The following is a 16,052-nucleotide window of genomic DNA, read 5'->3' on the forward strand; positions in this document are numbered from 1 at the left end:
AGTGGAAGGGTGGTGAGTAGGGCCTGGGTGGCAGTGGTGTGGAGGGGGTATTGCTTAATAATGGGTATAGAGTGTCAGATTTGCAAGATAAAAACAATCTGGAGACCTGATTTACAAGTGCGCATATAATTAACACTAACTGAACTATGCACTAGAAATGGTTAAGGTGGTAAATCTTATGTGTTTCTTACATATGTTTTTCTTATATTCCAAAAAATGTTTTAAAAAATTATTGATTTTGTATTGCCATTTCACTAGCCAGCAACTTCCTAAACATCTAGTCATAGAATATGTAAAACTTTTAGAATATGTAAAACATAGAATTATGTAAAACTTTTAGAAAATAATTTCGAAGGTTGCTGATTTACATTTTAAAGTTGAAATTCATTGTTACCCAACATAGGGGCACATCTGTGTTGAACTCTGATGTAGAAAGTGCCTTTTTTTGTTTTTGCCTAAAAGAAGATAAAAGAAATTGTGGAGTTTCAGCTGTTTAAAACTGCAGTAATATCCATCTCTGTGTCCTTTTTCCAGCGTTTAAAACACATTCCTTCTTTCTTTCTTCAAAAAAGTTTTAAAGAAGGAATGCATTCCCATTATAAAAAGTAAAACCAAATAACAGAGAACTGTCTGGAATAAAAAGATAAATTTTCCTATAGTTCCTTCTCCTAGCCCCCTTCCTATCCAACACTAATCCAAATCTTAGAGGCAAACGTTGATGTTCTGTTTCTTCTCAGCAACCTTCTATTCTAGCCATTCAGGAAATTATACTCTAAGCTTACAACATGAGGTTCGCCTGATAAAGTCTCAAGCATGCCAGTATTTTAGCACCACACCATGTCACTAATAGGGCTACGAATAATCAGAGAGTATCTTCAAAGGGTACTGGTCACTGAATCAACAGGTGTTTGTGCTATTTCTGTCCAGCCTGAGCTGGAGAGAGGTGCCTGCCAAAGAAAGAAATAAAAGCTATGATCCTTACTTGCAAAGAGCTTACAGTCTAGTTGGGGAAGTAGCACATGTGAGGAAATAATGAGCCATGGAAGACAGAGTAGCGTTCTTAAAGCAGACAATATGAGAACAGTCATGTGTGTTAATCCAGCTTCTCTTTAATTGGAAGTTTTGCTAGCTCACATTCATTGGGAATAGACCTAAGTGCTAGAGAGAAGTTTTTTTTGTTTTTTTTTTTTAAGCCACTTTGTTTTCTGTTTCAGATTCTGTTGCTCTGCTCTCCTATACCACATCAGGGCTTTATACCTCTCTGATATACAAGAATATGACAACCCCAGTGTATACAACTTTGAAGGGGGTAAGTCATTATTGTTACTGCTAAACATGTGGCTTTCTTCATGGTGGATCCAGAAAACTGTTTATTCAAGCTCCAGATTCCATTCTTGACATTTTACACAGACTCTTCCTTCATAGGGAGTTTTAGATGTTCACACTAATATATCATAAAAAGAGAAGAAATGGAAAGATCTAGAGAAGATACTTATGCTTCTCAGAGTACTAGAAGTCTACTACTAGTCTAATACTAAACTAGAAGTTTGTTATACCCCATGTGATTTTTCCACCCCCTTCTTGGTGGTTAATTGTTTAAAGAAATATCACTATTAATGATGTATAGTGGAGATTCCTAATTTGGAAAGATTTTTCCGTCATTGCCTGAATTCCGCCCTCTTACTTGAAATAATTAAAATAAGCATTGTCAAGTATTAAGGGCCTTATGTTTTCAGGAATCTTTTATATTTGATAAGTGTCTTGCTAATTAGAATCTGGGATTTAACAACATGACTTTGATAATGCCAAAGTATATTCTTACATTCCTTAAAAAAAAATTTTATTCCATGACTTCTGGTAAAACATTTCACATCTAAAAAGAGAGGTGACTTTAGAGATGGACATATATAGGCTGTGTGCTTTTCTTTAGAAGGCAACCCAAATAAGCAGCAGTCCGTTCCTGGATGACTCCTCTGGGTCAGAGGAAGAAGATAGTTCCAGATCTAGCTCCCGGACTTCAGAGTCAGACACACGCAGTCGGAGCGGACCAGGCAGCCCCAGAGCCATGAAACGAGGTGAGGCATACAAGACAACTCCAAATAAGTCAGCATATTTAATAGGAATTTTATTTCCATAGAAGGATTTTTTTAAAAACAAAGTACTTGCTTCGAACCAAAGTGAAAAGAGAATTAGCCAGGACTAAGATGCTTATATTCTGGTCCTAATTCTCTTCTTAATTCTTTCTGTGATTCCACTCAAGCAAGCCACATGATCTTTTTTTTTTTTTTTTTTTAACCTTATCTCTTACAGAAGAGAGAGATCACTTTATTATGGGAATAGAGTGAGATAATTGGCCAAAATGATGTTTCTCTTTTACAATTGGTGTGTGGCATTTTGGATAATAATGGAATAGACTTATTTCAGCTAAATTTGTTACTCTAAGTGGCAAAGAAAATACATCTAAAAACTTGATAGTCTGATATTAAGATGAAAACCAACAAAAACTTTACTTTGGGCAGGTCTGTGATTTTTAGTGGATTTTGGAGACATTTTTGGCATAGGTAGAGGTTATAGAGAGACATAATCATACAAAATGACACCTGTATTTTACAAAAGCCTTTAATGCACTGTACTTTTTGGCCTTCAAACCATGTTCCATGGAACCCCCTAGGTAATCCTCAACCCCTCAACTTCAACTGGAGCTGCTCAATTTTCATAGGCTTAGTAATTTGGATTTCCACTGGCCTCTTTTCTGCCTCGGCCCCCCAACAGCCAGAATCCAGTTATATCACACTTTTGCCCAAAACACTGCTAAGACTCTTAATGATTCTCAGGTGTTATGGGACTCATGTCTTTGATCTCTTCTTTCTCCTTCTTTACTCAGCTCTGGCCACACTGACCCTCTTCCTGTTTCAAGGACATACCAGGGATGCTTTTATTTCAGGGCCTTCTACTGATTGTTTCCTCTCTACCCAGTATTCTTCCCCCCAGATGGCACATACACCATGCTTTGCTCAAACACTGCCTTCTCAGGGAGATCCACCCCAAGCACACCATTCAAATCACAATCCCTTCCTCTTCTCCAACTACTAGCTCTTTTAACTCCCTCTAGTCTGCCCTATATTGTATTTTTTCATAGCACTTACTGCCTATTTTTTGTCTACCTCCACTGACTAGAATCTATGTTCCATGAAAGCAGAGGTTTTCCTGTTTTGTGGTCTGCTCTATCCTTAGCACCCAGGAGAGTGCGTAGCACACTGGCTCTGGACCAGGGCGCCTTATATTTGCACTCCACCATTGCTCCTGCTTAGCCATTTGACTTCGAACAAATGTGTGGTTTTTTTTTTTGTTTTTTTTTTTTAAGATTTTATTTATTTATTCATGAGAGACAGAAAGAGAGGCAGAGACACAGGCAGAGGGAGAAGCAGGCTCCATGCAGGGAGCCCAATTCGGGACTTGATCCCGGGACTCCAGGATCATGCCCTGGGTCAAAGGCGGGCACCAAACTGCTGAGCCACCCACGGATCCCCCAGACAAATGTTTTAATTTAATCTCTGGGCCTTAGTCTCCTTAGAGAATGAAGGCCTTAATCAAGATGATCTCTGAGGTCCCTTACAAATCTAAATTCTTGTTATTCGATGAAAAATAAAGGTATCATTCTTGTCATGACTGTTACTTGTCTTAGTCGAATAAACAAGAATAAAGATATAGTGACATTGCCCTAACAAGTCCCTTAAATGTTAATAAACACTTGAAAAAATTGCCAGATGCTGCAATGAATAATGATGTAAGTTCTTGATTTTTTTTTAAAGATTTTATTTATTTATTAATGAGAGACACACAGAGAGAGAGGCAGAGATACAGGCAGAGGGAGAAGCAGGCCCCATGCAGGGAGCCTGATGTGGGACTTGATCCCAGATATCTGGGATCACACCCTGGGCTGAAGGCGGCGCTAAACCCCTGAGCCACCTGGGCTGCCCAGTCCTTGATTTTATTATATTGAAAATCTACAATTGTAGTGACCCTGCAAATGTGGCTTGCAACTTGCAAGTCATTTTCTGAAAAAGGCAAGTGAATTATTGTGAAAATGTTCCCTTGAATTTTACTTTGTAGCTGCTGGCAAATCAAATAGTCTGTTTATATCTTTAAGTCTTACTGCTTTTCTTTCACAAAAAGATTTTAGAAATTTACAAACTGGTGTATTTGACGTATGAAAAATACTACTAAAGTTCTGAAGTTGTTTTTGATGTGAATTACTTTAAGAGTGATTACAAAAACTAAGTGGTCTAAAATGAGATTGCACAAATCTTGATAAATTAAAATCAAACATGTGTTTACTTACATATATCAATATGTAAATACACATTTTTAATCCTTAATGAAAGATACATTAGTATTTTTGTGTATGTTTTATATATATTTACATATTGCACAGTTTATGTAAAATTAGCTGTGCTTATAATCATATCAAAGTATTTATTTTCCTGTGACTTCCTTGGAGGTTTGCATGATAATCCTTACCCTTTAGTTCTGTTTTCTGCTCTAAAAGTTCTTTATGGTGAAAGATATGAAAATAAGCCTTCCTAGTAAGGCTTGTGATGTTGGAATAGCTGTATTCCTTAAGAGAACTCACAGCTGGCGTTTGGACTACCTGATTATTAAATGTTGAATTGATTTATTTCTTTATTCATTTAGGTGTATCTCTCTCTTCAGTGGCTTCTGAAAGTGATTATGCCATTCCTCCAGATGCTTACTCCACAGACACGGAGTACTCACAGCCAGAGCAGAAGCTCCCTAAAACTTGTTCATCATCCAGTGATAACGGGAAAAATGTAAACACTGAATCAGATTTTATAAACAAAACAAAACAAAACATTAATGAATCTTGTTAGTTTGAGCCTCTAAAAGGAAACTTAAATTTTAAAATTTTTCTTTAATTAGGAACCACTGGAAAAATCTGGCTATTTATTAAAAATGAGTGGTAAAGTCAAGACTTGGAAGAGGAGATGGTTTGTTCTTAAAGGTGGTGAATTACTTTACTATAAATCTCCGGTGAGTGGGAAGTGCTTGCTCTGTAGAACTGAATTCCTCAAACTGTAAATCAAACTCCTGATTGATTTTCTCCCCTGTAATGCAATTAATTATACAAAGCATTTCTTACTATTACTGTTACAGGTAATCAATCACGTTAACATTTGTCTTCTTCCTTTCCTGCAGAGTGATGTAATTAGAAAACCCCAGGGCCATATTGAACTTAGTGCATCCTGCAGCATTTTAAGAGGAGATAACAAACAAACAGTCCAGGTACTTTTTTAAACCTTTTTTTTTTTTCTTTTTCTTTTTTGTAATGTAAAACTTGGTTCTTAATTATCCAACCTAGCAGAGAAGAGGTTGGATGATTCAGTGTTTCTTTATTCTCTTTGTGTTAAGTGTGATGCCTCAAAAACATGTGAAACCCCAGGCCTTCTCAGTCAAAAATATAAGCTAGATTTGTGTTGAGTGACCACAGTGGGTTTTTTTTTTGCCTTTTATACTTTTCAGTCTTCTTTTTCTAGACTTACTATGCTTAATCTCCCAGCTGGTCTCGGCTCTCAAATGTCTAGCTATTTTAGGGAAGGTTTATCTGAGAAATGAATTCCCAATAAGATATTATTTGATGTACTACTAAATTCAGGAGAGTTTGCATTTTAATATAGAACCTGAAAATGGCATTTCTTCTATGAGCTTCAGCTGCTACAGCACCTAAGTGGAAAGATACTGGTGAGGAAGAGGCTGCCTTACTTATCAAGTCACACCCTAGACATAGCTGCTGGCTATTAACCCACAAAATAAGGCTAATCTTGCTTGAAACCTGTTAAATTTAAAACACACACCTGGTATCCCTGGGTGGCTCAGCAGTTTAGTGCCTGCCTTCGGCCCAAGCTGTGATCCTGGAGTCCCAGGATCGAGTTCCACATCGGGCTCCCTGCATGGAGCCTTCCTCTCCCTCTGCCTGTGTCTCTGCCTCTCTCTCTCTCTGTATCTTTCATGAATGAATGAATAAAATCTTTAAAAAATAAATACATAAATAAATAAAACACACACCTTTGAGATCATTTGGTATATGCGATTTAAATTCAGACACTTCATTTTTGAAATGCCTTTAATAATTATTATTTTCTTATCTTGCTCCTTTGGAGAGCGGAATAAAGCTCATTATCAGTGTTTTCAGGAGATAATACCTGAGAACTGCCCAAGAATGTAAAAGGGAGAATCAGGGAAAGTTTCATTTTGAATCATGGCAGATAAGAATCATCTATAATTGGGGCGCCTAGGTGGCACAGTTGGCTAAGTGGCCAACTCTTGGTTTCGGCTCAGGTCCTGATCTCAGGATCCTGGGATTGAGTTCCGTGTCAGGCTGTGAGGTCAGGGTGGAGTCTGCTTAAGATTCTCTTTTCTGGGCAGCCCCAGTGGCTCAGCGGTTTAGTGCTGCCTTCAGCCCAGGGCATGATCCTGGAGACCCGAGATCGAGTCCCATGTCAGGCTCCCCGCATGGAGCCTACTTCTCCCTCTGTCTGTGTCTCTGCCTCTCTCTCTCTCTCGTGTCTCTCATGAATAAATAAAATCTTAAAAAAAAATTCTGTTTTCCCCGTCTCTCCCCCTCCATGTGCTACCTCTCTCTCTCCCACCCTCTCTCTAAAATAAGTAAATAAAATCTTTTTAAAAAAGAATCATCTATAGGCTGAAATATTTGGAAATTTTGAAATGAAAAATTGTGAGTTCAGTTATGAACTGATCATGTTAGTGGTAAGAATTTCTCTTCTTCTAAGCAAGGTCTTCTTATTTTATTTATAATTGATTTCTTCATTTCTATAACAAATAACTCCTCTTTATTTGCTGAAAATATATGACTTTATTACAGTCTCCAATGCTGCTCACTTCAACAGCCAGGAGCCTGTGGCACATCTAAAGGAGAAAAAGAAAATGTAAATGAGATAAAACGAGAGTAAATGAGATAAAAAATCATGACTCAAAAGCTTAATACTCTGAAAATTTTTAAAGTAAACTAAAACAAAAAAAATTATTTCAACATAAAGTTAATTATTATAATTCTCACAAAGTGGTTAAGCTACTTTAAATTATTTATGGAGTCACTTATTTAGCTCCTAGGATTCAAGGTATGGCATGTTTGTTTCTATGTTAATCAATGATGTTTTTAGGATAGACAGGGAAATGCTATTAATCCTAAATCTTCAGAGTTTCCTTTCCTCTCTCTTTCTCATCCCATTCTAGTTGACCACTGAAAAACACACATACTATCTGACTGCAGATTCTCCCAACATATTGGAAGAATGGATTAAAGTGTTACAGAATGTTCTCCGAGTACAAGCTGCCAACCCGCTTTTTCTGCAGCCTGAGGGCAAACCAACGGTGAAGGGATTGCTCACCAAGGTAGGAACTTTATGTGTGTAACAGTGTCCTAGGCAATTGAGGAATTAGCCCCACTGATCATAAGTGGGGTCAGAGAGTATGTATATTGAATATTTATATTATCTTGGGTGGAGAAGGAAGTTTCACTTAGTATACCAAATGTTCTTACTATCAAAAATTCCCTAACCAGAATTTTTAAAAGATAGGTGAAAAGCTTGGGCAAGTGTTTATAACATGTGAAAAACAAGCTTTTCCTAATCAGTAAGTAAAGGGTAAATATCACTGCAGGGAAAAGGATCAAAAGACACAATGGGCAAGAAGTAGAGTTGGTAGACATAAAAAACACAAATGATATTTTCAAAAATCTGGTCAAGTTGTTCCTGGGTAGCTCAGTTGGTTAGGTGTCTAACTGCTGATTTTAGCTCAGATCTTGATCTCAGAGTCATGAATTCAAGCCCCACATTGAGCTCCATGCTGGGCATGGAGCCTACTTAAAAAAAAACATCTGGTCAAAGAGAGGCTATTTTTAAAAATTATGAAACACAGCATGGACACAAATTAAGAAATCTGCTAGTGAGCATATTACTTTAGAGACAATTTGGGAAAAAAAAAAAAAGAAGACGACGATGGCAATTTGGCAGTGTCTTGACCAAAGTGTTAGTTCAGTGAATGCTTTTGAATGGAGAAATGAATGAATATTAAATGTTTAAAAACAACAATCTCGGGATCCCTGGGTGGCGCAGTGGTTTGGCGCCTGCCTTTGGCCCAGGGCGCGATCCTGGAGACCCGGGATCGAATCCCACATCGGGCTCCCGGTGCATGGAGCCTGCTTCTCCCTCTGCCTATATCTCTGCTTCTCTCTCTCTCTGTGTGACTATCATAAATTAAAAAAAAAAAAAAAAAAAAAAACAACAATCTCAGTCCAAAAAATTTATAATTAGGAATTAGTCTTAGTTTGCAAAGATTTAAGTGTAAGAACGTCCATCACATCATTATTTGTTTTTTTTTCCTATTTTAAAAAAATGATGTATAATTAACATACATTAAAATGCAGATCATGGGACACCTGGGTGACTCAGTTGGTAAAGCGTCCAGCTCTTGATCTCAGCTCAGGTCTTGATCTCAGAGTAATGAGTTCAAACCCCGTGTTGGGCTCCACATTGGGCATGGAGTCCACTTAAAAAAAATAAATAAAATTCATATTTTAAGTGTAGAGTTTGATGAGTTTTAACAAATATTTACTGTCACTCTATCATGATATAGAACATTTTAATTGCCTCAGAAAGATTACTTGCATGGCACAGTTTATAATAAAGAAAAATTGGCCCCAACTTAAATGTAGAGTAGGGGATAGGTTTTTTTTTTTGTTGTTGTTGTTATTGTTTAAGTTTTTATTTATTAGAGAGAAAGAGAGAGAGAGAGAGCACAAGCTGGGGGGGGGGGGCAGGAGGAACAGAGGCAGAGGGAGCAGTCTCCCTACTGAGCAGGGAGCCCAGTGAGATGCTCAATCCCAGGACCCCAAGATCATGACCTGAGTCGAAGGCAGAGCCAAAGGCAGAACCAATTGAGCCACCCAGGTACCCTGAATAGGGGATAGTTTAAACAAGTGCATATAATCAGATAATACTTTACTATGCAGCCATTTTAAATATTGTAAAAGAATATTTAGTGCTATAGAAATATGTTATGATGTATTGTTAGTTGATAAAATAGATATTAGTATTATGTTATCCTATTTTGTTATATACATCTATAGAAAAATGTCTGAATATGAAATATACCAAGATATAACTCTGATTTTATTCTTGTTTCATTCTGTTTTCTCACTTTTTTAGAATGAGGAAGAATTGATTTATGCTGAGATAAATATTATTTTTAAATTAAAAAAATCCTAATGGTCATTTTAAGAAAAAAAACAATAAAATATTCACATATAAAGTATCATACACAAAAATAACCTCTAAATAATCACTCATCATTCAAGTGCTTTGTTTATGTAAGAAGTTAAAAACTTAGATTTAGAAGAGCTATGTCACCATGTAATTTATACTTAGCATTAATGTGGGAACATAGATGGGTGCTACTCAGTCATATTTACAGATTGACCAGCTACACCAAAATTAAGAGAAAAAATTCACCAATATATTCAAAAAGAATCGTGCTATTTTCTTCCAAAATGTTACATTTTTGTGAAAATGTTTTTTCTGTTACCAATGACTTAGAATCTCACTGGTATTATGCAAATATATATTTTCCAGTGAACACAGTGCCACTTTAAATCATAGTCTTGCTATAATTCATAATAACTAGTTGTCCTCCTATTTCAAGGACAATGTTTATCAAACCCTTAGACTTTAATATGATCCTGTGGCTAAGGGTTTGTTGCTTCTCCCACAATTTGTTTGTTTGACTGTTTTTCATCCACATAGCAATGTCAGTTCTTGCATGTTACATTTATGCTATTCCCTGCCTCCCATCTCACAATTGCATTTTAAATGAGAATAAGTAGGTATCATTATCAGATGACTAAACCTTTTGGGGTTATAGACAGGATGCTTATTAGGTTTGCTTCCTACCATTTTTCATGTCCACCCCCATATTTTCACCCTCACAGCCTTATAAGAGAAAAACGTCCCTCACTTATTCTGAGTGACTTGTTCTGAGCTCTCATTCAGGCTACAATTTAAGATACTGTAGAACAACAGCACTTGAATACTTTGGAGGGGAGGAGGTTTTTTCAAGTTGTCACATTGTTATTAAGTACAGAAATATGTAGGTAGATATTAAGAACTTGACTAATTTGATTCCGGATATTCAGTCTTGCAACTTTTATTTTAATGCTTAAGAAAGAACATTTTCTCTACAAAAAAAGTCATTTGTTTAAAAAAACAAAAATTTATTGAGCAGTTACCACATGCCAGGCAACGGGCTGAATATTGAGATGAGGAGGCCACTGCCCCATCCCTCAGAGAACCTCATAATCTGTTGGGAAAGAAAGGGAAATAGCATATTATAATGATATGTACCAAGTGCAATTATGAGATGCATGGTAAGGTCACAGAGAAATCTAATTTAGGCTGTGGGATCAGGAGAACTTCTGAGAGAAGATTCATTTGGGCTGAGTCTTTAGGGAGGAGGAGTAGTTATACCAAATGGCAATGGGCAGGGAAGGTTTCTCAGGCTAGGAGCCAGGGAGAACAGAGGCAGGGTATTTCAAAACACTGACACTTAACAGTGAAAACAAGTCCTTTGGAGAGCAGGCTGGAGGAGCCTGATCATGGAGCGCTTTTTCTGCCTTGTTAAGAACTTTTTCATCCTGAAGGTGATGTGGAACCCTTCAGCTCTCTAACAAGGGCAGGGAGGCATATTCATGTTGTTAACAGATCACTCTGCTGAGAGGAAGGTGGCTTTGCTGGAGGCAGGCTGGACATTCTAAGAACAATTTTCAGAAGTGGCTCTTATGAAGAGGATGAGACTGAATTGTTCATAGGGCAAGAGAGGAGAGGGTGAAGTTAAGTAATGGTAGGAGGTAAAATCTTCAGTTAGATTGATTGAATTTGGGGTTAGGAAGTGGGAAAGACAAGATCGATTGGGTGAAAGATGGTGCCACATAGGAGAGCTCAGGGTGGGGCACCTGGGTGGCTCAGTCACTTAGGTTAAGTGTCGGACTCTTGATTTCAGCTCAGGTCTTGATCTCAGGATCACAAGTTCGAGCCCTGCGTTGGGCTCCATGCTGGGTGTGGAGCCTACTTTAAAATGAATGAATGAATGAATGAATGAATGAATGAATAGAGAGCTCAGGGAGGAGGAGAAATTTTAGGATGATTCAAAGGCTATTTTGGACCCTGCCAATTTTTAGAGCTTTGAGGCTACCTGAGTTAAGGATTAACAAGTCCAGCAGAAGGTGGCAACACCACACTACATCCAAGGAGGGGGGTTAGGTTGGAGAGAAGGATTTGGGGAATCCTCAGCATGTATGTAGTGGTGGAATTCGTGACAGTGAGAGAAGTCACCCAGGGACATGTGTGTTGTGGAAGAGCAGGGACTGGTGCTGGAACACTGGGTTTTACAAAGCCTAGGAGCACATAGAGGAGATGTGTAAAAAGACTCTGGAAGGTACATCATGCGGGGCGGGGAGTGGAATGTCTGACAAAGAAGGAGTAATCTGCAGTATCAGATGCCTTGGAGCACTCAGCAAGGAAGGCACATTGCAGTATGTTTAAGCATAAAGGGGAGGTGAAGAGGTGCGGTATTTGAGTTATTTGGATTTGGAGGACTGTCCATACAGTCCAGTGCATTAGAAGGAGCTGTAGGGAACATGGTATCAGGAGAAGCATTTTTAGGATGGCAAAGGCATCCCTTGAATTTGCAAACTGAGGGGAAGAAGCCAGGTGAGAGAGGTGAAGTGGGAAATGAAGAACAAGGCTCAGAAGAAGTGAGTGGAAGGGCATGGTGCGTGGGCATGGTGGAAGGGCCGGGCTGGCAGAAAGGCAAAGAAGGATGAATATCTAAGTTTGTGGGGCATTGAGTGATACCGCGTCCGATATCCTCAGTTTTCTTGATGAAGATTACTCCATAAGACAAAGTCACTTAGTGAGAATGAGGGAAAAAACTGAGAATAATCAGAGACATAGGGAAATACTCAAGGGCAGATAGAAAGGTCGATAAGTGTTATCAGGGCTTGCCTGACTTTAGTGATTTGAGTTCATAATTGATTATTTTTCTCTCACATCTTCTGATGCCCAGAAATAGGAACAGAGAATTTACATTGTAGTGATGTGAGGATAGTCATTTTTTCTAACATTTTGTTGTGTAAAATGTCAAATATACGGGAAAGTTGGAGGACTATTTTATAGTGAACACCCATCCTGCCACCACGTAGATTCTACAATTAATCTTTACTTGATTTATATATACCCATCAGGATGATATACATATATATGTCATAGGTGTGTCCCTATATATATAAAAGTATATATATGTATGTGTGTGTATATATATAAAGATTATACATATATATACACATATATATATATAAATGTTTTCTTAATGGGCATTTCAAACATGTGAAAGTAGAACAAAGAATAGAATGTACCCTAATGTATTTATCACTCAATTTTAAGTTATTATCTATGGCTAATGTTATGTCTGAAAACCCCTCATAACCTTCTTTCTCTCTTCCCACACTCCCCACTGGATTACCTAAAAGCAGATGGAGATGAAATTTTATTGAGTGGATATGTTAGAACCAGGATATGTGACACAATCCCAGACTTTGGAGAAAGTTGTTTTGTGACCAAACTCAGTATCCAAGGTTGATAGGGAAGAGAGAGAGGCCAGGAGAGAACTGATAACCTGGAATAAAATGGAAGAACCAGGTGGACTTAAAGTTTGGCATGAGGTCAAAGAATAGGAGTGGTGCAAGTTAGGAGAGAAGGAGGGGGAGAAGGTTGAGATCAGAGGATAGATTGTCAGTTTCAGAAGTGGAGCAGTTTCCAGTGAAGAAAAGTTGAGGGTGTGGTAGAAGGATGGATGGCAAAAATGGAGAGATAATAAAGGTTCTTGGAAATGAAGAGAGCAAGAAACTGTGAGTTAAGGATGTAGCGAGGCAGTGAAGCAGAGGCAAGGGCAAGGGCATGGGTGCAAGTCCTGGCCCTGCCACCTGCCCACACGTCACCTTGACTAGGTTCCTTGCAGGCTCTGTGCCTGACTGTCCTCATCTGTAAAGTGGGGGGTTAGTCATAGTGCCACCCTCACAGAGTGCTGGGAGGATGAAATGAATTATTTAAGCACATAAAGTGCTTTAGCACAGTGCCTGGCACATCATAAACACTCCTAAAATGCTAGCTGTTATTCTCACAAGACTTTCACCTAGATAGGGAAGTCAGCAAGGCTGGGTGGCAGGATTTGTGGTGAAGGCTACAGGCGTGAGAATTTAGGAGCGGAGAGACAAATGTGGGAGACTATTTTTTTGTGATGACAGAGGCTAATGGTTAGGGTATGATATACCATGCCTTCAAAGTTTCAGACAGAACTGATAGGCAGGACCTTTGTTAGAGATTCAAGGTAAAAAAGGATTCTTTCAGTTATTTCATTCGCCAAAGCCCTGGAGTTTGAGGTCACCTTTAAATTTTTATGAGGATTCTTCTAGCATAATTTGGTTTATTATAAATTTTTCAGAATAACTCAGAGTTTTAAGAAATCCTAACACAGTCAGATGTATATGTAAAGATAGATTGTTTTTTTAAAACAACTTTTACAGTGAACTGGCAAAGGTCGTTGTTAGCTTGTAGTTCTTCAAAGGTACACATTGTTCTGTTTTAAAGACAAATCATTTCAAAAGTATGCTCTCTACAGCCAGATGTATTATACTACAGTTTTGATGAGAGGCCCTTCTAGATTTTGTTTAAAAGAAGAAGAAAGAAAAAAAAAAGAAACCTGGGTGATGCAAACTGTTTAAAACTTCCAGGATATTTGTCTGTAAATATATGTTTCTAAATTTAATTAAACTGAAGCATGTCTTGTCACATGAGACATTTTTTGTTTCTGCTCAAGCCGGATTCTAAATCCATTAAACTGTCAGATGGTGGTGTTTGCTTAAACCCCAGCTTTGAAAGTCCAAAGGCTGGCTGCTTGAGTGGGTTTAAATGACACATGTTTTATTTCTCCTTATTCATATAGTGAGGAAGGAAACATTTATTGAGTAGCTACTATTATCTCTTATTTACAGGTTCTTGGTTCTTGGTCATCACAGCAGCCCAATAAGGTATTACAGTAACACCACATTATGGACAAAAAGGCTGAGAGGTTAAGTCAGTCACCTGAGGACCTCCATCTAGCAGGAGGCAGAACTGGAATTTAAGTGATGGTCCCTTTGACCTCAAAAAACCAAGCCTTTTCTTCTGTGGTGACTTGCCTCCTGTAAAATCTGTTGTGGCAGTTGTTTGCTTCCTCCCCAGTGTATTACTATCAGAACAGTTCATTTCAATGTAAGTCATTCCAAGGGCCCTGCAAAACATGTATGCCTCCCCCACCCCCATGTCCCTTCCCCAGTGACCTCTCCCCTCTGTCCTCACTGCTCAGTCTCAGACACACCATCTCTGGGCCTTAACTCTCACCCCTTTGTCCAGAGTGTTCTTCCCTCAGATGACTGCATGGCTTGTCCACCTCCTTCAGAGCTAGACTCAATATCAGTGAGGCCTTCTTGAGCTCTTTCTCTTAAACTGTAAAGCACACCCCCTCCCCTTTCCCCAAGCACTTACTTCTCTTCTGCATTAGTTTTCTCTGTAATACCTATCACCATGAGCAAGCATGACAACAGAATGTCAGGCTCTAGTTTTACTAGCCAATGTCTTAGGTTTCTAGGAGGTGGGCCTCTCCAGATTGAAGCCCACTCTGTCGCAGGAGAGGATCTAGCTTCAAGGCTTAGTGGGGCTGCCAGGGAACGATAGGGGAAATTCAACCTGGCATGCCACATTCTAGGTCTGGAGCATTGGGGCTTGTTGTAAACCTTACCCACTGGCAAGAATGGAGTTTTTGGTATTTTTCTAGTCTTGACAGTGTGGCTGGGATTGTCTGGCAAAGATCTTCAATGCCTGTACCTGGGCAGGACTGGGGCAAGGAGGAACTCACAGTAAGGATCTTCATAAAGCCACCAAAGAATGAAAAACCTACAATATTCAGTAAACATTTTGATTAAATGTCTTCCATGTGAAACATATAAATGTAAATTTTTTGTGTTCTTCATGCTAGTATATAGCCTACTGCTGGTTTCATTGTCTGTCTTCCCCACAAAGTCGTGAGCTCCTTGTGGGAGGAGCCTGTGTCTTGTTCATATCCCTCTTCTCAGATCCTAGAGCAATCTCTGACTATTCATAGTCAAGAGCTAGATTCAAATTCTTTCCCACTTGCTTAGCATCATTCCTGACATATAGGCAGTTTATTCAGTATAGAATTAGAAATTTTAATATTATTTTACTATTTTGTATGAATCCCTCTGGAGAAGGCATCAGATATTTTGAATGCATAAATCTTTAATATCTGTGAAAGCAGGAGAATTTTTTAGGTTTTAATCTTCTCATTTCTAACATTATTGAGGAGTTACCAGAGGCACAAGGTTATTGAAAATCTATGAAATATGGAAACTATGAAATACACTTATTTGTAGAATAGGCATCTTTTTTTTTATCCGTCTTTGAATCCTCAGCTCTCTCTAGGCATAGTCTTTGACATACACCAAACATTTAGTGAAACATGCCATTTTACTGCTATAACAGGTAAATCTTAAACCACATTTGTACAATGTAGTTTGGAATATCACTTATACCTTAGCAAGCTAGATACATACAGAGTTTCAGGTGGGGTGTATTTGCTATATTTCAAGGTGTTCTGAGCTACATTTGTAATTCTTTGAAATATGATTTCAGGTAAAGCATGGTTACTCCAAGAGAGTCTGGTGTACACTTATAGGAAAGACATTATATTATTTTCGTAGTCAAGAAGATAAGGTATGTATGTATTTTTAATAAGCTAATTAGAAATATTTTGTTTGTTGTGGCTTAAAGTTTTCTCTTTCACTCTTCCACTACTAATTAAAACTTTTGAATTTTTGATAAGGTTGAAATCTTGCATAAAATTTATTA

At 38.2% G+C, this 16,052-nt stretch overlaps 1 protein-coding gene across 8 annotated transcripts in view; it reads left to right on the plus strand.

Moving 5' to 3' along the window:
* Nucleotides 1–16,052, plus strand: part of PLEKHH2 (pleckstrin homology, MyTH4 and FERM domain containing H2) — a 110,157-nt gene that overhangs the window by 50,698 nt on the left and 43,407 nt on the right. For all 8 annotated transcript variants that reach the window (XR_012003321.1, XR_012003322.1, XM_072768184.1 and 5 more), the window contains 7 exons: nt 1,215–1,309; nt 1,931–2,075; nt 4,696–4,832; nt 4,942–5,052; nt 5,218–5,304; nt 7,273–7,431; nt 15,837–15,917. Coding sequence is in view for 6 of the 8 variants with exons in the window: in XM_072768184.1 (XP_072624285.1) it covers nt 1,215–1,309; nt 1,931–2,075; nt 4,696–4,832; nt 4,942–5,052; nt 5,218–5,304; nt 7,273–7,431; nt 15,837–15,917 (815 nt within the window). In the remaining 2 variants the exon portion in view is untranslated. The remainder of the gene's footprint in view (nt 1–1,214; nt 1,310–1,930; nt 2,076–4,695; nt 4,833–4,941; nt 5,053–5,217; nt 5,305–7,272; nt 7,432–15,836; nt 15,918–16,052) is intronic.

Source organism: Canis lupus, chromosome 11 (genome assembly GCF_048164855.1).
Source record: "Canis lupus baileyi chromosome 11, mCanLup2.hap1, whole genome shotgun sequence".
Classification (NCBI taxonomy): Eukaryota; Metazoa; Chordata; class Mammalia; order Carnivora; family Canidae; genus Canis; species Canis lupus.